Below are 23652 nucleotides of genomic sequence, written 5' to 3' on the forward strand. Positions count from 1 at the left end.
TTATTGCAGAACTGAGAGACAGTTTCTTCCACACTTTCTGCATTTCTGAGATATTTTATTTTATATACTTTTGAAGTTATCATTAGATTAAGTAATTTCAAATTTTTTGTATAAATTAAATATCAATGTCAAAATGTGTATAACTTCAAAACCACAAAAAACTGCATAAAAAGAGAACTCACTGAATTTGTTATAATAATGTTAAGCAAATTATAAATATAGATTAATTGTAGTTAATGTATAAATTCAATTAATGAAGTTATTAATATTTTTTAGGAATGATCAACAACAGGAGGAGATTCAAGATCTCAAAAATTCAGTACAAAACTTACAAGTAAAGCTAATGCAAAATGTAAGGACAGCCGACAGTATGCCATCTACTCAGACACAATCCAATGCGACTTACGCACTTTCGAAACCATCAAATGTATTTACGATACCATCTTGGAAAAAATCCGATGATACAGATCAGGCATTATCTTCATCGGTTCAAGGTGACTATCGTCATACATTTAAATTGCATCATTCGAGTCCGTATCGTTTATATAAAAGTCACAACTTTGATAAAGAAAAATCATTTAAATTTATCTCGGAAGCGAGAAAACGAATCGATCATCTTCAAAACGAAGCAGAAGCATTAGAAAAGAAATATGGTGAACATTTACAGGCAAATGCAAATTTATATTTGACCATGCCATCGTCTCTCAATTCTCTGTTTGATACGGAATATTCATCTTTTCCAAATATTCGTAAGTTTAATTCCTATTCACACTTAAGAAGTTATAAGAATGATTATAAAACGAGACATTTAACCGAAAATATTCAGTTGTCATCAATATATGCTAGTTCTCCTATAATTATTCCAAAAACTTCAACAGCTACAAAAATTGATTTAATGCAGAAAAATTTTAAATCTCCTTTCACTTTGAATGCTAATTCGTCACAGTTACAAAGTTCAGAGAATAAATTCAAATTTATAGAAGAAAAGGATAGAAACAATCGAATAGATGAGAGTATTCACACACTAACTAAGAAAGTAAGTGACGAAGGTTTAAATAAAATGAGAACAGTCGAAAATGAAGACACTTCAACAAAAATCGAAACAAAATCAAATTTTGTCGAGAAACAAGAATCGCCAATCGAAACTGAAGAATCAATCAAAGATGCAGTCGATGCAGAAAATACTGACAAGCAAAAAGAAATGACTGAAATATCAAAAAGAAACGAAACTTCATCGGAGGTAGTTTTAAGTTTGAAAAAATCAAATGAAAAGTCAGTTCAAGAAAATTTTTCACAAGAGGAGACAAACAGAACTGATACAAAGCAAGCAGAAGTAGCAGAAAGAATTCACGATGTAAGTCCAGAGAAAACATACCAATTTCCTTCTTACATTATCGGTCTCGATGCTAAATGGGAAGAAACGAAAAAAACCGAAGAATCGGTTAAGGAAATATCTTTAGGATCTAATGTATCTCGGAATGACAAAAAAGAAAATTCTGATGTAAATCCTATTCATGAAATTGAAAATGATGATAATCAATTTAGCAAAGGCAGCTCTCCGCAGCACACTATCGAAAACATTGATTCTATTAAGTCTTTAAATGCAGATTCGGAGATAAATAAAATATCCGATAGTAAAGAAGCCGAATTGCCTTCGGAAATGAAATCCGACGAAAAAGAGGTGAAAGAAATGACGTTTGAAATAGCGGAACCAACGAGTAAGGTAGAAATATCTGAAAATATTGATATAGACCAGAATGGTTCTAGTAAAAAATCGGGAGATACGGATCTTCCCAGCGATAATAGTGATTTAAATATTTCAGCAGGAAGTGCCGATAAAGTTCCAGGAAATGACGATTCAGACTGGTAAAAAAGTTAATAGAAAAGGGTAAATCTATAGAAAAACTATTGTATTAAGGGTAATTTTAGAAATAATATTTAAGAACTATTTTTATAGAAAAATATACTTTTCAATGTTTTAAAATTTACGTGAAATAGATAAAGACGAGCGTTAGACATTATATTTTTTAATATATTTATTACATATTCTGTCCGCGTATACAACTCGTATTTGTTTATAGTATTTAATTGCGTGTAAATGGTATTTTATTAATTATATTTTTTACATTGTTATGTTTCGTGTGTAGTTTTTTAATTGTAAATTATATTTATATCGAAACAAAAGACGTAAGCAAAATATTTCATTTATTAAAATTGAATATTGTTACATTATTTGGAAATAACAAAACTAAAAAATTCAATTAAATGAAAAATCGACGAGTTACAATATTTTGATGTAAGCTTATTCAAACAGAACATGCAATTTTCATACCGTATCCATACATTTATTTTATGCATTATTATATACATTAGCTAGTTTTCTAAATTAAGAAAAGCAGACGATCTTTAAAACTAACTTTTAAGATAATATTTTATATTCTCACAACATTTTCATTACGTTTCAAAACTTGTTTGAGATAATTAATAGTAACATTGTTTGCAAAGTAACACTTGAAATTTTGGAATGGATATTCGGCACCGGTTCTCGAAGTTAGAAATTCTGAGATATTTGTTGATTTGTAATATTTTTATTATAGAATTAATAGAAATAGAAAATATTAATAGAAATTTCCATCTTGCAATCGGAAGAATTCTGTGGGATCAGAACAGTTTGATGTCTTTAAATAACGGCGAAGTTTTCTTGTCGTAGAAAAGCGAAAATACTATCCAAATGTAGTATCAAAACTGAATTTATTCAAGATAGCCCTGCATTCTTTAATTTCTCTGCTAATCTCTTGCAATTTTTGCAGAGCATCTCCGTTGTCGACTTCCGAAATTTTTTGAGGAATATTCTGCAGTTTTTTCATTACTTCGTCCCATATTCTTTCGGCATTTTCGTCTCGTGTTCCTATATTTTCTTTTGTATCGCTTATGAATTTTGATATTTCTGCGTGATGTTTGCGAATCTCATCTATAGCATCGGTTTCGCATCGAGATTTATTACCGTCCAAGTTTTTCAAATTTATTAAATTTTTCAGAAGAGAATTCGCGTTTACAGACAGTGCTAACATCATGGACGGAGCGGTATCTCTTAATGCCTGTAACGACGTAGTTAAATTGTTAGCGATGGACGAAATATCTTCGGAAGTTTTATCTTTTAAATTTCTGCTGATCATCTCGGATAAACGCGTAACGTGGAAATTTTTGGTTCTAGTAATCCTCCCATTTCGGTGATCAGGTTAATAATTTCTTCGCTTTGGTTAATGGTTCTGGTTAAACGAAAAAGTGCTCTCTGAGATAAATCTCCTTTCTTCTCGTTTAAAACAATAGATATATTCGACCATAACTGAAGGAAACGAGTTTTTAAATTTTCTTCTGAGTTTTTAAACCAGTTTTCATTCTCCGTAAGCTTTTCTTCCAGATCAATTAATTGCGATTCGTGTTCGATCGATTTTGTTAATAAATCTTTTGCTTTTGATGATATTCCCGTGAAAAGATGGATTTGTTGGTTGAACGATACAAGAAGAGTTTCCAGTTTCGTAAGCATCTTATTTAATCCCAAAACGGTAATATTTTGAATCTCGTATAATAATAGCGTTTGATGACCGCTCGAATTTTTCATATTTTGTTGTTCTTTTAGCATTTTGTTTCCGTAATGATCTATTTTATTGGATAAATTACTTTCTATCAATTTTTGACTTGATGATCTCTCGTTCTCGATTTCTTTCTGCAATCATAATGAAAATAAATAAGTTCAATATATTTAAGGAGGAATATATAACTGATTACGTCATCGTTTTACGAAGTGATTGATTTGAACATTTTTCAGAATTATCGGCTAGAGTTGGCTATAATAAATAAATAATAAATAAGACAATTTGGCACTAGAGCCTGGCGTTAGGCGCCAACTCTTACTAAACTTAATAATTATAATTAAATTAAATAAATAATTTTAATAATTTGGAACTGGAGGAAAAGAAATCGGCCCGAAGCGGGACTCGAACCCGCAACTTCTGCTATCCGTGCAGACACGTTACCAGTTACGCTACCCGGACCTTCAGTCCGATCGCCTCCTCCAGTATAATAAGCTCGTAATGATCTATTTTATTGGATAAATTACTTTCTATCAATTTTTGACTTGATGATCTCTCGTTCTCGATTTCTTTCTGCAATCATAATGAAAATAAATAAGTTCAATATATTTAAGGAGGAATATATAACTGATTACGTCATCGTTTTACGAAGTGATTGATTTGAACATTTTTCAGAATTAGTAGGCCTATTGTTTAAATCTCTGCCTAAATTAACAAATTGACCAGTAATATTGCAATCGAACTGGCCGAATCAATAGTAGGCTTGCTAAAAAGACCCTCTTACTAACCACAGGGCGGGAAGAATTAAAAGTAAAAACGAGCAATTATTAATTGTCACATCGTCACAATGCCGGGCCGCAATTTTATCATATTTTTAATTAAAATATGCGCTCTCCACCTCAAATTAGTAGTAGCTTGCCCCTGTACATCATACTTTGCCTTTAATAATAGAGTCGTGCACGTCACATACTGAGGTAATGTCTGATATATCCGGACCTACCAAAATTTTCTCTTTGTTTCCGTAGCACTCATAATTTTTACAGGGACGGGTTGCTAATCCGACGTTCAACCCTCCTCTTGCATTCGGGCTCAAACAGTTATTAGCTAATGAAGCCTAAAGTTTTAAACTTCCTATTCTATTCAAATTGGAATAGAATAGAACTAAGCCAAAGATATACCGAGTTGGATAGACGTGTAAAGAAAAGCTGTCGGAAAGACGAAGGAATGGTTAGAACGAAAGGGCGCTGAAGCGCTGGAGGTTTCCGACGGGAATGACTCCAAGACCCTGTACTGCATAGTCAATGAACTGACTAGGATGAGGAGTAACTCCAGTAAAAGACAAAAACGGGAAACTCTGATCACTCAAGATGAGCAGAACAAGAGATGGATGGAACATTTCAAAGAGACATTTAATCAGGCGGAACCGACCATCATATACGATTTCGATATTGAGGATACACAGGATAAGCTTCAGGTGGACACTGGTGGTATTATCCTTGAGGAAGTGGCGCTTGCGATTAAGAGCCTAAAGAATAGTAGGGCAGCTGGTTTGAACCAAATTACGGCTGAGATTTGGAAGCATGGAGGGCAGCCCACGTTGGAAAAGCTAACGTTATTGTTTCACAGGTGCTGGCAATGTGGGGAAATTCCAGAGGACTGGAGAAGGGGCGCTAAAATCAGAATTCCTAAGAGAGGCGATATTTCCGAATGTACAGGTACTAACTGGCGTGGTATCACCCTCCTTTCTGTGCCTGGAAAGGCATTTTATGTGGTCCTCCTTCGATGCCTGCGGATTGCCCTCGATCAGCGCTTGCGGGAGCAAGCTGGGTTTCGCTGCGGAAGATCGTACAGCGAGCAGATCTTCTTCCTTCGAAATATCATCGAACAATGCGTTGAGTATTGGCCATCAATTTCATTGATTTCAAGAAGGCTTTTTGACAGTGTTCACCGCGAGTCCCTCTGGCCGATCCTGCGATTATATGGTGTACCGACAAACTTTGTCATCATTTTCAAGACCTTATACCTGCATTTTAGTTGTTGCGTCAAGACTGAAGGTGGTCATACGGACTTCTTTGAAATTACGACGGGAGTCAGGCAGAGTTGTCTCCTGTCCCTTTCCTCTCCCTCATCGCCCTTGATAATGTCGTGGCGGGCAAAAGAGTCCGGTGCGCGCGTTGGGGCCGGCATCCACTGGTTTGACCAGGACTGTCTTGGAGATTTGGTTTTTGCTGACAATATCGCCCTATTAGAGGAAAGCGAGACAATGCTACAGCACGCCACGGCCGCATTGGGTCGGGAGGTATACAAAATTGGCCTCATGAGAAACGCCGTGAAGACGAAAATTATGCATGTATGTATGTCTGTAACGCTGCCCAAACGCGGGAAGTACCGTATTTTACGGACTATAAGACGCACCTTAATTTTTAAGCAATTTAAAAAAAAAAATACCTATAAGACGCTACGGACTATAAGACGCACCTGAATTTTGGAGGCAATTTTTCGAAGAAAAAAATGCGTCTTATAGTCCGTAAAATACGGTAATTGTCGGAGCACAACGATTGGAGGAGGTGGAAAGATTTACCTACGTGGGTAGTGTTATTTCCCAAAATGGTGACGCGGAAATGGACGTGAAATGCCGCATCAGAAAAGCGGCGACAATCTTCTGGTGGATGAAAAAAACTCGTCCTCACCATCCATCTCGTTGAGAATCAAATTCAGCCTGTTCACCTCCATCGTGATTCCAATAGCTGTTTATGCTAGTGAGTCCTGGAAGACATCGGAAAATATCAATAGAAGGCTCGATGTCTTCCAACAGAGATGCCTACGACGAATCCTAAAGGTCCGATATTTAGATCATATCACCAATGAAGAGGTACTCCGAAGGAGTGGTATGTGTAAACTTCATAACATTGTCGCTCGTCGAAGAGTCCGACTGGCCGGCCACATTTTTTTGTATGGAGAACAATAGGATCCCTAAGACAGTCATGAAATGGGTTCTCCCTGGTGCCAAACGACCACAGAATGCCCCAGGAATACTTGGCGTAGAACTTTTCTTTAAGATTTGAAGTTGCTCAATATGACTTGGGAGGAAGCTGAAGCCTTCGCCCATGATTGAAATTGATGGAAGATAATTACTGCCCGGTATGCTACCTAGCATTGGAGGAACTACTACTACCAAAATTTTTAAGGAAATCCATACTCGACAATATAACTAACAAATATGTAACATTCAAATTTCTAGCTGCTTATTTTAAATTAATACGTTCTTAAATGAATATTTATTTGAAAATGACTTTCGATAAATTATTATAGGAGTTTCATAAAACGAAGACTTAAATTAATTAATTATAATGTAAAATAAGATAATTATATCAACTTATCGTTTGTAAACAAAAATAAAAAGCATAATTAATTTAAAATTTAAATTAATATTTAATAGAGAGTCGTAGGTTGTGCAAACGAGATAAATTAATAAAATTACTCGCAATATTTTGAAAAATAATCCAGATATAAAATTTGTTATATTTAAGATTTATCTATCTATCATATTATATATATATATATATATAATTTAATATTATAAATATATATATATTAATATATTATAAATATATATATATTTGTTTGTTATATTTAAGATTTATATATATATATATATATATATAATCTTAAATATAACAAACAAATTTTATATACAGTATTATATATAATATAATAGAATTAAGGAGCTGGTATTACAAATAGAAAAAGAAATATTTTATTCTCTATTAATAATAATCTTTCTGGGGAAAATAAAACGCATATGATATAACGAATTTCTTAACGTTCTTAACGTAGCTTTTCTGTTTTAAATATTTACATAAAATAAAATTAATATACATAATATATTTGGTTAAATATACATTTTGGGAACATTAATGTCTCGTGCAATGTATACCGTATGTGCATTTTAATGTCGCTTTAATGAATTTAAATTACTAATTACTTATCATTTTGGGAATAAAAATTATATTTATATTTAAAAATAAGCTCATGGCTTTACTAATCTGCACTTGCAAGGAATCAGTGTATAATTCTCGGTATTATGCTTAAAAGTAACGTATATCAATTGGTATTTGTCGTATAGTAGGAATGAAAAATGTTTGAATGCAATTGAAAAACATTGGCACACTTATCAATGCAAGTATTAAATATCTAGTTTGTAATGTGTTGAAATGTGAATTGCAATGATGATATCTAATTGCAAATTGTTGGGAAGTGTTTCATAATTGCATGAAATCTAACCAAAAAATGCTATAATTACCAAAATAACATAAAAACGCTTCGATTTCCTTCAGAAAATTTGCAGTTTTTTTATCTTCATTTTATGAAGGAAAATAGCATTAACAGTTAATATCATGATTTTAATGATAGAAATGTTGCTAAAATGTTGTTAATCGATCGTCATCTATAATTACAGAAGGCGAAATTTCCTAGAATCAATTAAGAGTTAATTCAACATTACTGCGTAATGATGATGAATTAACTCTTAAAACCTTTATTTATTAATCATATAAGTATTAATTGAATGTTACGAAACTTACTTCATTTCCAAAACAAATTTCAGAAATTCGTTTTACGTTATTTTCGGTCTCCTCTATTCTTCTTTTACTGTTATCGAGTTTGCTATTAACCAAGTCTAAAGACAACCTTATGAAATCAATTTTACTTGTCAGTCTGTCTATTGACGTTATCTTATTGGAAATATCTGCTAATTTTGAATTGATTTGTCTTATTTCAATTTGCCTAAAAATATAATAAATTTTCATTATTTTTTCCAGTATTTCATAATTATAAAGTAATGTAAATAATAATTAAATAATTGATATTATTCTTATTATATTGATACGATATACTGTGTATATGTATAGTATATTTATTTATTATGTATTTATGGCTTCGATAAAGCTTCGTGCACGCTCGTTCGATTTCAACTACCCAAGTGATTGATTACATGATTCAATATTATTAATTTTAAAACTTGCGTTTAGCCTTTATTGCGATTTCGTACACGGTGTAATTTATAACATATAAAATAAAATGTGAGAAATATTGTAAGACATGGGAAATACCTTTACAAGTATGTATATTAATTGCATTATAGAAAATGAATTTTTTTTTATCTTGGAAAATTTTGTGCTGATGCATAAACGTAGATTTCAAAACATTTATAAGAATATAATTGATAAATGATTAATTATCTGAAAATAAATATTGCGATTTTTCATACAGCTTCAACGTCTTTGGTTAATAAAATTTACATTCATAAATACAGAATTAAAAACTATCCACAGAATAAGATGTTCGCATGGAAAGCAAATTAAGCCGGCCGAAATTTATGCTTAAATTTAAAGTTTATTTAGATTGAAATCTCATTAAAATAATTAAAATAACGGTTTAAAAATGTTTGAAAGGTTACAGAAGTGAACTACGTATTTGCGCTTAAGTCGTCTTACGAGCGATTTAAATTTTTAAATGCAGTTATGACTCTTCAGGACAACTAATTCACATTTTTGATATTTTGCTTTTAAATGCAGATTAAACAAGGAAAAATTGTGTGTTGCGTATTTGTTTACTCTAGTAAAAAGAACCGAACTGCTTTTTGTGCTTTGTAAGCACCCCAAATCCTCGCTTAAGTCTACGATAGAGTTTTCCCGCAATATTCCTCTAGGACACGATGTGATTGGGATTCCAAATAACTTACGACACTCACCGACCCGGACTCGATGTCTACACCATATTTGGTCGACCGGTCAAGCAGTTTTGGAGGAGTTTATTTAAACCCAATAGTAGTAGTGACGGTTTATGAAAAACGACAACGCAAAAAGTGGGCGATCCGCAAAGGGAAAACTTTCTATGGAAAACAGGCTCCAATATATACAAAATCTGGAAAATTCCACGGGGATGGGTTGGTGGTTTTATCCACGCAGCCACTGGTGGGCTTTGAATTCATTGACATATGAGTGTAAAGAAATAAGATTCGCTCGCTCAACTTATTTAACATTAATTTCACTTTATTTTTTTAATAAAATAAAATACTTTATTCTTCTCAAAACCGTTATTTTAACACTATATTTATGAATTTATATAATTCATATTCAGTTTTGTTTATAATAAAACAGAATATGAATGCAAAACGAAAGATACTTCAAATATTAAATCTATGTTTTCCCTTTGGATCATCACTACCATTGAATTAAATAAACTCCTCCGAAACCGCTTGATTGATCTCCACCAAATATGGTATGGACATCGAGTTTGGGTCGATGAATATCATAAACTATTTCGAATCTCGATCACATCGTTCATTATTAGAAAATATAAAGATATTTGACACAAAAATACTATTTGTAATTATTAAAAATATTCGCATATCTTTAAACAGCTGTAGAAGAAGTAGTGATTAGCTATTCAATGAAAACAAATAAAATATCGTTTTAAAATTACACAGAAAATTTATTTGTGTATTATATAAAATTAGCAAAGAACTATTAAACTTTCATGCAATGTCCGTAAAGAAGACAACTCTCAAAAATGCAGGGAAGCATTGACTGGTAGGTAATATACCATAATCTAGAAATGAAATTCCTTGCGGTTTAAAATTTTTTTTTATTTTTTCATCGAATAACAAATCAATACTTTTCCTACAGATGTTGGTTTAAAATATCAGAAATTACAAAGTAGGTTTTGGGGCCAAATATATTTTCTAATAATTTACTGGATTGCACACTTCAGAAAAAGTTGCGGTAAAATGGTTCGATAAGAGCAGAATTGAACTGTGACATCGAACTTTTCAATCTGGTAGTTTTTATTCACTTGGTCACGTCAATGCCTTGCGAATCATTTATAGAACCTGATATATAATGCTCACGAAAAAGTTTAAACAATGATTTCTCGTAAATTACTGCTCATTGGCACGAGTGTTAGTGGAAGGGGTGAACTAATACGTATTAAAATTTCAGCAAAATGCAGGATGTCAAAATCGGACGTTTCCTTGTTAGATGAAGTTATGTATTTCGTTTTATTCAATTATACAATTTAAACATATTTATAATACAGATTAAAGGAATACACGTATTCAAATGCAAACACGAAAACTTTTGTTGGTCATTATTGTACAAACGCAAACGAAAACATTAAATTTAGATAAGTATATTGTATATACAGTACAAGTATTCTAGGATTCGAATTTCGAACTGTCTTGTCACCATCTTGGAAAGGATGATTTTTCGTATATTTTTAAGAGTATTTTGTCATTTTCGAAAGAATTTCGATCAAGAAAACTATAAATATTAAGACCCTCGGTAGTGTCTAATATAAGTTAAGATCAGCTACAAAAGCGTCTGTACCCAAGTTAGTGGCGGCCTGTATTAAGCTGGTAGAAAGCTATAAAATGCATCTCTCAACACGTCAGTTTAGTGTGGGAGATTAGATTAGACTACCCCAAGGAAATAAAGAGAAAGAACAAAGACTGTAAAACCAAGACCAGAATGGGCAAGTTTTCCCAATCATGACAAATAACAATCAGGAAAACGATGAGTTTAAGCTAATCAATTAAAACAAGACAAAATAACTAACTTGTAGTGAAAACTAACTCAGAAAATTTGGCACATAGTCACTTACAACGTTAACATTCTTTGTTAGAACTAAACAGAGCTCAGATAGACATCCTATCTACATTCTTAAATGATGCCATAATAAGGAACGGCCTATCCGTATTCAATAAATGCATTCAATAACTATCGGTTTTATTCGAATAACAGCCGTGGTTTCTATTTTAAACTGTATACTTTCTCTGCGGTTATTATTCGAATGAAACCAATATTTTCAAATATAAATAAAACTTTAAATTGCATTCGAGGCGTATATGAGTATTTAATATTAGAAGAGAAATATTTTTTGTATAATATAAAACGTTTTCGTGTTTGATTATTTAGTTAGAATTTATTTCTATAAAGTAAATGAATTTGTAGTAATTTTCTTTTTCCTGTTTATCAAAATCTAACGTGTAACTAACGGATAATAGAATAAATATATTTTAATTAGTAATAAACATCAATATATTTCTAAAGCTAGAGAAATTTAATATTTTGTGTTTGTTAACGTAGAAGGGAAAATATCGAAACAAAAACTATAAAGTTGATTTTTTTTTAATGAGAGGGGAGGGAAAGGTCGCTTTTAACGTCTCGAAAACAAAAATTTCTCTATGTTAAGCTTGCTCTCTCACAGTTGATTCCGGGAGTTTTTCATTCCAGAAGTAAAAAATTCCTAGAGATTCGAGATTTTTTGATCTCTGCAATATGAAAACGCCTGCAGCTTATTCTTTAGTCTGTTTTAATACTACATATTCCCTAAAATTTGAGCGTCTTGTTTAGTAAATGCGAGAGGAATAGGCCAGAATTGGAAGTCGAAGAATTAAAAATGTTTATCAAATTCCGGAAGTCTCCTGTCAAATCCGAGAGAGTTGGCAAATCTACTCTTGTTTATTTCTATTATCATTTTCGTTTTCTAATATATACAGTATTACAAACAATATGAATTTCGGAGCTTTGTCGTCTCATTATTCTACTAATTCTTGTTATTCTGTAATAATGGAAATGATAATTAAGTACGGTTGTAGGATAATAGTAGATTGAATTAAGTATTGCCCGTTAATATAATTCTCAATGTTCATTTTATACGCGATAGCAAATGTTTATTTATTTATTTTCAAAGAAAAAAAAGACAATATCTCGCAGGCAATAAGTGTATCCCCCGGTACAAATAGATAACATACTCAATTAAAAATCATAGAACAAATCAAAAAATAAACATATCTTCGTCAAGTAATAAAATAACCTATTGATTACATAATATAGTATATCAATCATAAAAGTTAATAAATAATTACACACGCTACAAATATTATTTCGTCATTCCTGCATCGCCTAATGCATGAAAAATCATAGATGTTTCCATTATATCTTTCGTAATCATTAATACAGAAAATTAGAAAATTTCTAAAATTTTAATTCTTCTATCGCTTTTATTATTTAGTGAAATGGACAATTGTTACAATCGTTTAAACAGTTAGCTTTTCGTTTCCTTTCGTAAATAAAATAGAAAATCGACATTTTCCAACTAGCCTTTAAGCTTTTACGCCGATTATCCAGCTTCAAACAATTGTTTCCTTATTAAATAAAACAGATTTCTTTCTGTTAATAATCACGCATCTCATAAGATTTGACCTTCAGGAATAAGATTACGAAACAAATTAAATATCCCCTAACTAAAATGAACTAGTATATACTTTAAATGGTTAATTGAATGTTATTTACGGCATTAATTAAATTTAATTGATCTATTAACAAAATTATCAACAAGCTTCTTATTATTGTTATTTATTTTTATTTTTGAACTAATTTCTAACAAAAAGAAATTTGAACTAATAATATTTATATTTAATTAATATTAAATAAAACGAAACAAATACTAACCAGTCATTCGATTGAGCTTTCAAGAATCTGCATTGTAATACTAATAAAATGCCCAATAAACTGAAGCAATTCATATTAACCATCTGCCGAATTCGTAAGCGATTTCCACTCGATGGATTTTTCTCTGTCGAAAACTGTCGAGAAATTCGATACGCAACGTGTCTAGAGGATTTCTGGGAAGTGGCTAAATTGTTTTGATCGAGAAATCTTCAAATAAATATTAAGTGTTCTCGCAACAGTTTGATACCGTATTAATAAAATTAACAGAAATTAAAAATCTACTATATTCTATGAACTTTCTATTCTATACATTTTTATTTTTCGTAATAATTTGATTACGATAATTTTCACCAGTGTTTTGTAATTTTAATACATTTTTATGTATAATAATTTTATATGTTTATTTTTATATAAAAATTATTTAATACTTTATCATAGTAAGAAGTAATGAAATTGTTTATACAATTTTTTGTAGGTTATTTCGTCAATTAAATAATTTATTTACAGGTAAAAAAGGTTTAGTAAATGCGAGAGGAATAGTTTAATAGAGAGGTAAAGTTTAATAGAATCAGTGCCCCTTATATATATATATATATATAAGTTACCACTCCAAATTCCATTTCTTAATCTTTACCCCATTCACACCCTCGTAGGACCACCCCGTCGTGTCCTTGATCTGCCTTACATGCGAAATATCTTCGTTGGTCTATTCCTCAAAAGAAATGTCTAGCAAGAGCTCTTGCTGGACTTTTCCAGTACTGATACAAAAGGTTGAGAACATTAGAAAGTTCGATAATTTTTAATTATACTAGAATGTAAATTTTAAGTAGGAGCAAAAGTTTAAAAGTAATTATGTCGAATTATGATTTTAAAAATCTCCATTTAACAAAGTATATTTAAAGTTTAAAAAACACCAAGACACTAGCTTGAGGTTAAAAAACATCATCTGCTACTAGGTGTAATTTAAAAAAAAAACTAAATTTTATATTATTAACTATTATAAAAAGGCAAAGAGGGATCAATATTCAGAGTAAAGAGGGTGTTTTTTTTTTTTTTTTTTAATATTGTAAATGCCAATCTTCTTCTTCCTCAGCTTTTCCCACTCTATGTAGGGTCGCTGTTTCTGATGAGTCGTCTCCACTGCTCCCTGTCTTGGGCTGCCTCCACATTCAGATGCCTTTCTCTCAAGTCCTCCGTCACAAGATCCATCCACCGTTTCCGCGGCCGTCCCCGCCTCCTCCTCCCCTTCACTGTCATCTGCATAACCCTTCTTCCCACATACTCTTCTTCCCTTCGTACCACATGACCAAACCACTTCAACCTTGCTTCCTGTATCTTTGCTTCTATGTTCGTAACTTTCACAGTCCCCCTCACACATTCATTTCGAATGTGATCCCTTCTCGTAACCCCACACATCCAACGGAGCATCCTCATCTCCGCCACCTCCATCCTTTTGACATGGGTTTTCCTTAAGCTCACAGTCTCAATAGCATACAGCATAGCTGGTCTCACCACCATCCGATAAACTTTCCCTTTCAACCTAAGCGGCACCCTCTTATCACACAACACACCTGACATATCCCTCCAATTCTTCCAACCAGCCTGAATCCTGCCTGTCACCTCCCTATCTACACCTCCATCCTCCGCCACAGTTGACCCCAGGTACTTAAAGGTATTGACTCTGCGAAATACGTCTCCCCTCAACTCCAGATCACTCTCCCGGGCGCCATCCACCTCCCCGCTACACATATACACTGTTTTACTCCTGCTCACCCTCATGCCCCTCCCTTCCAACACACCCAACCACCTTTCCAATTTAACCCTCAGCTCCTCTTTAGTCTCGGCGCACAGAACGATATCATCTGCATACAACATAGTCCAAGGCGCCTCTTCTCTGACCTCGTCCGTGATCACCTCCATCAGCATGTTAAACAAGAAGGGGCTCAGTGCTGACCCCTGATGTAAACCAACTCCCACCTTGAAGCACCGGGACACTCCAACACAGCACCTAACCTTTGTGGCCACATCCCTATACAGTTCATGGATCAACCTAACATACTTTTCAGGAACCAGCTTTTCCCTTAGACACCTCCAGATCTCTTGTCTAGGCACCGTATCATAAGCTTTCTCCAGGTCAATGAATGCCATATGCAGCTGTGTTTGCTTCTCCCAATATTTTTCCAACATTTGCCGAAGGGCAAAAATGGCATCGACTGTTGATCGTCCTGGCATGAATCCAAACTGCTCTCCTGAAATGGTCACCTCTGCTCTCAACCTACCGTCCAAAACCCTTTCCAAAATCTTCATCGTGTGGGACATCAACTTTATTCCTCTGTAATTTTTACAATCTTGAACATCCCCTTTTCCTTTGTAGATAGGTACAAGTATACTTTCTCTCCATTCGTTAGGTATTTCCTCCTGCACAAAGACTTTTTTGAATAGGTCCCATAGCAGATCAATACCCTTCCTCCCCAATGACTTCCACACCTCTACAGGGATTCCATCCGGGCCCTCCGCTTTACCGTTCTTCATCCTCTTTAGGGCCCTTTCCACTTCTTCTCTAGTTACCATCTGTACCATGCCCATGTTTCGGCTTCCTTCCTCTCTATTCGTTCTTTCATTCTCTGTATTCAAAAGTCCCTCAAAGTATGCCCTCCATCCTTCTCTTATATCGTTCTCCCCTCGTAGGACCACCCCCGTCGTGTCCTTGATCTGCCTTACATGCGAAATATCCTTCGTTGCCCTATTCCTGAGTTTGGCTAAACGATATATTTTCTTCTGTCCTTCCCTTGTATCCAACTCCTCGTATAAATTCGCATATGCTCCTGCCTTTGCCTGTGCCACTACTCTCTTAGCTTCACGCTTTGCCGTTTTATACGCTAATCTATCTTCCTCAGTACGTGACCTGTCCCACTTCCGTTTTGCCTCCTTTTTTACCTTAACAACTTGTTGCACACCTTCATTCCACCACCAACCTTCCTTTTGCACCCTAATCTTTCCAGATGTTACACCAAGCACCTCCTCCGCACAGTTCCTGATAGCCTGGGCATTATATGCCCACCAGTCCTGCACCCCTTCCCAATCTTGCGAGATTTGTAGCAGCACCCTCTCCACATAATCCGCCCTCACCCTCTCCTCCCTCAAACGAAACCACTTAATTTTCTTCATCTGTGTATTTCCAATTTTCCTATGCATTCTTGACTTCATATCTATGCACATCAACCGATGTTGCGCCGATACCTGATCTGTTGGTATAACCTTACAATTTATCACCGTCGCAAGGTGCTCTCGTCTAGTGAGGATATAGTCAATCTGCGAACTATGAGGCCCACTGTTGAAAGTTATCAGATGACTTTCCTGCTTGGTGAAAAACGAATTCACAATCACCAGGTCGAAAGCCACAGCAAAACCCAATATACTCTCCCCCTCTTGATTGAGTTCCCCAACCCCATGGCCTCCATGGACCCTTTCATAGCCCATGTTCCGTCCCCCTATGTGCCCATTGAAGTCGCCTCCCACAATTACTCTCTCCCCTCCTTCCAGTGTCCTCATTTCTTCATCCAATTCATTCCAAAAACACTCTTTCTCCTCTGTTGCACATCCTACCTGGGGTGCGTACACACTAAACACCACAAGTAGATCATCTCCAAAACTCAGCCTCATTCGCATCATCCTATCACCTCTTCTGTACACCTCCAGTACCTCGCTCCTCCACCTGCCAGCCACCACTATTCCAACCCCATTTCTTCCATTCCTGTTTGCACTGCTATAAAACAATTTACATCCATCTCCAAGTTCCTTCGCCTTGTCTCCCCTCCACCTCGTTTCCTGCACGCACAGGACATCAATCCTCCTTCTCCGCATCATATCCACCACCTCCATTCCTCTTCCTGTCATACTTCCCACATTCAGTGTTCCCACTCTCAACACCTTTTCCTCAAGTAGGGCTTGCTTCCTTAACCTCATCTGCCCCTGGTGAGGTAGCCCTTGTCCACTTTTCGCAGCTTTAGGGCGATCTAGCTGCGCGTCGCCTACAGGGTACGCCCTGCTCTCTTTCTATCACAGTTTCTGAGACTCATCATGTAGTTTTGGCAAGATGTTTTACGGCCGGATGCCCTTCCTGACACCAACCCTCCTCCTTTACCCGGGCTTGGGACCGGCAACAGCCATTTTCAGGGCTGCAGGCGGAGTTAATATTGTAAATGCTAATAACAAGTAAAATTTTCATCTTACTCCACTTGAGATACAACACGTAACATTTTTCAATCTCCCCACCCACGACTTTAATTACAAAAGTTTAATAGAATCAGTGCCCCTTATATATATATATATATATATATATATATATAAGTTACCACTCCAAATTCCATTTCTTAATCTTTACCCCATTCTGAGATGTAAAGCGAGAGACACCAAAAACACATCTACGGAATTGTTCCTCCTTTTTTGACTTTTTGGCATCGTAGAGTCTCAAAACTTCAAATTTGCAAAAAAAAAAAAAAAAAAAAAAAAAAAAGAGGGTGAAATTTGACAGGATTATAATATTTTCCCGTGTTATAACAAGAAGGAAAGTAAATTGTTAAAAACTTGAAAGAAAATTGTAAATTCTAAATGTCTTTTTATGGATACGGAAGGTAAGACAATATGCGGGCGTTCTTCCAAGGGAAAAGAAGTTTTTAAACATCTTTTATTAAACTATAACAAAAATGTTTAAATTTATTATATTTTTTTATTAAAAATAGTTTTCTGAACGAAGTATTTCAATTATTCAAACATCGAAATGCTATTTTTATTATGATTAAGTTTAATTGTCAATTTTTAAAAGAATAAGCAAAATTGTCATTTAAAAAAAAACATTTTATTTACGATTTGAAAAAATACATTTAAAGATGCAAATTATTTACAACAGATGGCGCGGTATGAATCTAACACAAAATTTGTCTCAAAACATGTTATTTTTCTACAGTACATATAACAGATAACAGTAAACTTTACATTATTATTGTTATATTGTTTAAAAATAAGTAAGCGTTTCATTCAAAAAGACACGAGGAAAAATATCGAATAGTTGAAAAGGAAAAAAAATAATTTTCAGTTTATTCCAGGATAAATATTACCCTCTTCGCTCATATTTGTCTTCTTTACTGCAAATGTATCATCCAGCAATAAATATAACATATTTATGAATATCTTTATTTTCAATGGAGAGCATTGCATTGGTTCACAGACATATTGCTTTGCTGAAGACATAGAATGACAGAAAATGAGCAAAATAACAACAGTGTAAGTGTAGTGAAGACAAAATACATGCAATCAGTTTATATTCTGTTTATCTTTGATAAGTTCCTTATTACATCAAATTTTAAAAGCTCTAACATGTTTTAAATTGAAGATTTTATTGAAGTCTTCACACCATACAAAATGGAGGTCCTGTAAGTTTGAATAGTCCGCATAAATTATTTTAAAAATATATAATTTTTAATAAATATTTTCTTCAAAAATTTTGGAATAAATTTATTTATTATTTTTATAATAATAATAATAATAATATATATATATATATATATATATATGTTTCTTTTTTTTACTGAAAAACATTTATTCTTTGAAAAATTTCAACAATGAATAATTAAATATGAAGTTCTTATTTATGAAGAAAAATATTTATTTTAAGTAAATTTAATATAAATTTTATTGTTATTTAGATTAAAAAAAACACATTTTTACACGCCTTCCTTTCCCCCTCCTTTTATATATACATAGCGCACATTTCTGTTAACAAAAATTTTAAATTATAGTATAGTCAATACTGTAATCTAATTGTAATCTAAACCTCCTGTTGTTCCTATTGTGTTCGCAGAGCTTAAAAATAATATTTCATTGTCAGAATTCTAAGTAAATCCCATGTCCGTAAGTAATGTACAAAGCATATTATCTTAAGTTAATTAATTCTTATATGTAGACACGTCTGGTTTCTGGCTATTCAAACACATTACAGCCTTCTTATATATTTAATTTTATTATTACTAATAATATAAATAAATAAATGTAATCTTCTCCTAGCATACACAATAAAACTCAAAACTTTTATTCAAAGTGTTTATTTTTATTACCAAATAAATACATGTACTCATAGGGCCGATTTCACCATTAGGTGAACCTAGGCGATCCCCCTATGGGCGCCAGAACAAAGAAAAAATAGATCGGTAAATCTTTTAAAAAACAATACACACTGATAATGTATAGGGGTGCCTTTGCCAACCTAGCTAGCCCAATAGAGGCTAGCTAGGTTTGGGGCTAGCCCCTTTAGTTCGGGGAAATCGCCTGTGAAACCGTCTTTCCTTCTCTAACAATATGTAAAAAACGTTCTGTTAAAAAAAAACAAAAGAAAAAACAAGGAACAGATTCTAGTTCGATTACTAAGATAGCGCAATTTATAAGTTTTATAGAATTCTCCGTGCAAAATACCACTTGACCCTGGAATTTTGGTTTTGGAAAAGCAACTACGCCCTCCATTACGTCATTGAAGACAAAATGTAAACAATCGTTGTACAATCGCTAGTTTTAGACGCATTCAGAAGCTGTAGTTGGCTTATTTTTATGCTGTTTGACTGATCGTTCTCAATTTTCTTTCTGAATGCACAACCATAGCTTTATGGCTTTAGTTGTTATCATTTTATAGCTGATTTCGTGGGTGGTAGATTAGTTTGTAATGTTTGTGTTTTGTTTTATGTTTATTTTTTAAAGAATACATATATACAGTTCAATTTTTTTATTAAATGAAAAAATAAGAAAAAATGAAAATAAATATATATAAATATACTAACAAATGTATACAAAAAACTAAAAATATACACTATAAACAGAATAAATATATACAGAAATACAGTACTGGTAAAAGAAAAGTGAAAGTACCCATTCAGATTCTTGAAATTCACACGAAATTTTCTTTCATGTGGTATGCCTCAAAACATTCGGTGGGCATAAGTAAACATTGCACTGTTTACTTAGATACATGCCCAACTTTTTTTTTTCTTCTTTGCGAGGCATACCATAAAATTTCTCCTCACATGCCTGTTTTTTACCTTAGCGGATTCCTTTAGAAAGTGTCGACCGGTTAGACGACTTGGTGAGACTTCGTTGAAGAGATGAGACTTCCGTACTTAGTTAATAGCGAATCAACTAAACGAAGCTTGAATTACAGAAACGAGAGTCTCCTGCCTAATTTCTTATGAATAATATGCCATTTAGAACACAAATCTCTAAGAATCTCGGATAGATTTTTTTTTATAGTACTTCTTGAGATGTGTTCTTGTAAATCGACAAAATCTGGTCCATTATGTCGACACCTGCCATATTATGTTTAGCCTATAGTTGACGCATATCTCAGGTTCTTTCCTTCTCTAACAATATGTAAAAAAATAAAAGGTCACTGTTTGTTAAGTTCTCTAACAGCGACAGTCGGTCAACAAGTAAAGACCACTGAAAGAATCATCCGTATCTATCAAAGGTGGTATAGGAGGAGATGTACGGTCGGATAATGCCGAAGTAACCGACGACTGACCACGATCTAGACCATTTCTGGAATCTTCGTTGTCTTTCCTGATCATGTCAGGTAAGATCCTTCTACGAGCATTTACAAACCAGTTACTTGAGTCACGCTCAAGTCTGCTTCTTTCTAAAGTAATATCTTCACCTAATCAGTAAAATAAGGGTCGTAACGATGTTCATATAATTACATCTTTAGTGTTTTTATAGATTTTTCTAGTAATCTCCATTTTATCTTTCTGTGTAACCTGTTTCAGTTTGGTAAGACGCCAGATATTCAACGATATAATTTTTACAGTAGTGTTTATCTATTCCTAGATGGTATCCGTGATGCAAGAAATCCTGCATTAGGGACAGCACAATGTTGATTTAATGGGATTGTTGGGCAGGGTCGACATCGGAGAGAATTATAGGGATGTTTTTCCCTTTTCTGTATAGATGATAAAGTTGCTAACGTAACCAGAGCTTACCTTTCCATAGCAGGATATTCTGGGACGGCATGTATGCAGACTTAAAACTACTTCTATACAGATGTAATAAATCGTCACCTAAAGCCTACTTTAGGTAAGGGTTGTGTGTACTTTGTGGAGTCGATTAAAAAAAAAAAAAAAAAAAACACTTGACTCCGACTACTGATAATTTTAGTAGGCCGACTCCGGCAAAATTAGATACCAAGTCATTTTATGGGGGTGGAGAGGCGCCTCTTTCAAATAATATGTAGGTAAATATAATTCATACTCACAAGTCACAAGTAAAATAATCTGAATTTGAGAATCGAAATAAAAATAAAAGGTTCGTTAAATTTAAATAATTTGTTTGTTTTCTCTGATTGCTTATCCGATAACACTTTATATATTTTTCCATCTTCGAAAGTTCGTATGTATGTATATATATATATATATATTGAACGCCAATATTTTATTTTTTTAAAGACAAGAAAAAGAAAAAAGAAAAATCTTTCCAAGAATTTCATCTTTTGTCATTCAGCATTATGTACTCCTAAACGTGGTCAATAACCTGAAGTATATTGAGTTTTATCAAAACTTTTCTACGTATTTTATTTTCTGAGAAATATCACAAAAACTCCCTTTAATTGTAAAGAAGTATTTGTTTAATATGCTTTATCTTATCTTTATCGTTATCTTTCTTTTGTTGTTGACCAATTGTGTGGTTCTGATGTACTGAATAGCATGAGAAACTTCATACAAATAAACCACCCTTTGTCAATTTTCCAATTTAAATTAGTAAAATTTTTCTGAAAAGCATATGGCAGGCAAATTTGGAAAACGAAATGAACCCTTATTCATTTACTTGAGAGTCTTCATACCAAGATTTTGCTAATTTCCAATATTAAACTTGAAAATTTTTTCTGTGGAAAACAAAAAGAGAGAAATGCAGGAGTCGGAGTCAACACATTTTTCCCGACTCTGACTCCTTTGGCCAGAAATTCCTCCCGACTCCGACTTTACGACTCCGACTCCACAGCCCTGCTTTGTACAGTATTTTTAAGGTTTTGAGAATAGCGGTTTTAAGTGGACGGGGGATTGGTGAGGTTGAGTGAGGAGAGAATGATAAAAATAATGATCTTAGTAACTAAAATGTACATTTATTGAACTTGATATTTACAATAATGAAACTGTATTGTTGTTTCAACATTATATTGTATATGTTAATCATTGGCGCATCCAGGAGTGGGTCAAGGGGCCCTAGCACCCTCCAAAGTAAAAAAAAAAAAGAAACACTATAAATTTCCAAAAATATTTTCCTACTTAATATATATATATTACTTATGAATAAATAGTTGTATAAGAGGGAATTTTATTGAGTTCGCATTAAAATATTTTTATCCGTTCAACTCGGCTTCCCCAAGATTTAATCTTGAATGCGCAGCCTACGTTAATGCTAAATTAATAATAGCGAGGTTGAGGCCGAAAGTTTTAAACGCGAAAACGTGTACGTCCAACGTTCAGCGCCGCCTTCCTATAAGCCTAGAAGTTTGACAATGGCGTTTTAACTCAAATTCATTTTTGACTAGCAGTAAATTCTAGTTTTAACTAGACAAAACGGGTTTTAATAAAGACATCCAGTATAAACTAGTTTCAACTAGTTAAAACGCATTCTAACTAAAAACGGGTTTTGACTGTAACATATATATATATATAATATGCTGCACTGTGCTGTACGTAGGATGTGTATATTTATGTATTTGATTAGGTTATCGTCGCGATTTTAATTAATTAAAAACTTATCACAAAATTGATAAAGAAATTATATTTATTTGATAACATTTATGTAAAAGAAAACCTTATTTAAAACTGCAATTCTTACGTTTATTACACAAGCGACCTCTCGTAGAAAATTTAGAAAACTCGAATGTCGATTTCCTGTATTTGTAAACAAGGGATGAGCTGCGCTTTCTTTTGAAGTTTGAGAGGAAGTCCGATTTTTTCGTTTTTTTAGTTGGTTTGCTAAAAAAAATTAAAATGAATGGTGAGAGAAGAAGCGAAGATAACCAGGTTTGTTTGCAGAAATTACTTTTGAAATTTTATCGTAAACGTTTTAAAAAATGCATGAGATTAAGTCGTATAATGCGTTGTTTTGCAAGATTTAAAAATGCCAATTTATATTTCTATATTTTATAAAATGTGGCTTTGACTTGTTAAATGATTGCAAACAACAATGGCGATTTATCTATAAAATAATTTTGAACTTGCACACTACTCAATAATGCTAATTAATCAAGTTGGTTTGATGATATTTAAAACATTTTTGCTTACAATATTTAAATATGTACTGTACATTTTACATAAGTAGATACCTGCATAATAAGTATGCAGGAAAGAATTTGAAGCAAAAAAAAGGTGAATATATTATTTTTCTTTTGAAAAAAAGATGAAAGAAATGATTTTTTAAAGAAGTAAATTAATATATATATATATATATACACAAGACTTTTGGAAATTTTTTATATTTTTGACAGTTGGTATAAATGACAA

At 33.2% G+C, this 23652-nt stretch overlaps 3 protein-coding genes across 4 annotated transcripts in view; 2 read left to right on the plus strand and 1 right to left on the minus strand.

Moving 5' to 3' along the window:
- Positions 1-2289, plus strand: part of LOC136985291 (centriole and centriolar satellite protein OFD1-like) — a 30366-nt gene extending 28077 nt beyond the window's left edge. The window contains exon 8 of the mRNA XM_067282538.1: positions 277-2289. Within this exon, the coding sequence (XP_067138639.1) occupies positions 277-1870 (1594 nt within the window). The 3' untranslated portion in view covers positions 1871-2289. The remainder of the gene's footprint in view (positions 1-276) is intronic.
- Positions 2191-23070, minus strand: LOC136985294 (protein hook homolog). Its single transcript, XM_067282543.1, has 4 exons — positions 22985-23070; positions 13109-13292; positions 8177-8378; positions 2191-3727 (listed from the first exon to the last, which is right to left on the minus strand). Exons 2-4 carry the CDS (start codon positions 13189-13191, stop codon positions 3173-3175), a joined length of 840 nt encoding a protein of 279 aa, XP_067138644.1. The 5' UTR covers positions 13192-13292; positions 22985-23070; the 3' UTR covers positions 2191-3172.
- LOC136985293 (coiled-coil domain-containing protein 91-like) overlaps positions 23008-23652 on the plus strand; it is a 28956-nt gene continuing 28311 nt past the window's right edge. For both annotated transcript variants that reach the window (XM_067282541.1, XM_067282542.1), the window contains exon 1: positions 23008-23172. In XM_067282541.1, coding sequence (XP_067138642.1) covers positions 23140-23172 — 33 coding nt within the window. In that variant the 5' untranslated portion in view covers positions 23008-23139. The remainder of the gene's footprint in view (positions 23173-23652) is intronic.

The sequence above is a fragment of the Centruroides vittatus genome, unplaced genomic scaffold (assembly GCF_030686945.1).
Source record: "Centruroides vittatus isolate TY-2023 unplaced genomic scaffold, ASM3068694v2 contig_958, whole genome shotgun sequence".
NCBI classification, from domain to species: Eukaryota; Metazoa; Arthropoda; class Arachnida; order Scorpiones; family Buthidae; genus Centruroides; species Centruroides vittatus.

What these genes read in the sequence shown, in the direction of transcription:
- LOC136985294 (XM_067282543.1), bottom strand. Translation starts at nt 13,191, where the DNA reads ATGGTTAATATGAATTGCTTCAGTTTATTGGGCATTTTATTAGTATTA. An exon ending in AAAGCTCAATCGAATGACTG is followed by an intron (nt 8,379 to 13,108) that starts GTTAGTATTTGT and finishes TTATATTTTTAG; the next exon opens with GCAAATTGAAATAAGACAAA. An exon ending in AAATTTGTTTTGGAAATGAA is followed by an intron (nt 3,728 to 8,176) that starts GTAAGTTTCGTA and finishes TTATGATTGCAG; the next exon opens with AAAGAAATCGAGAACGAGAG.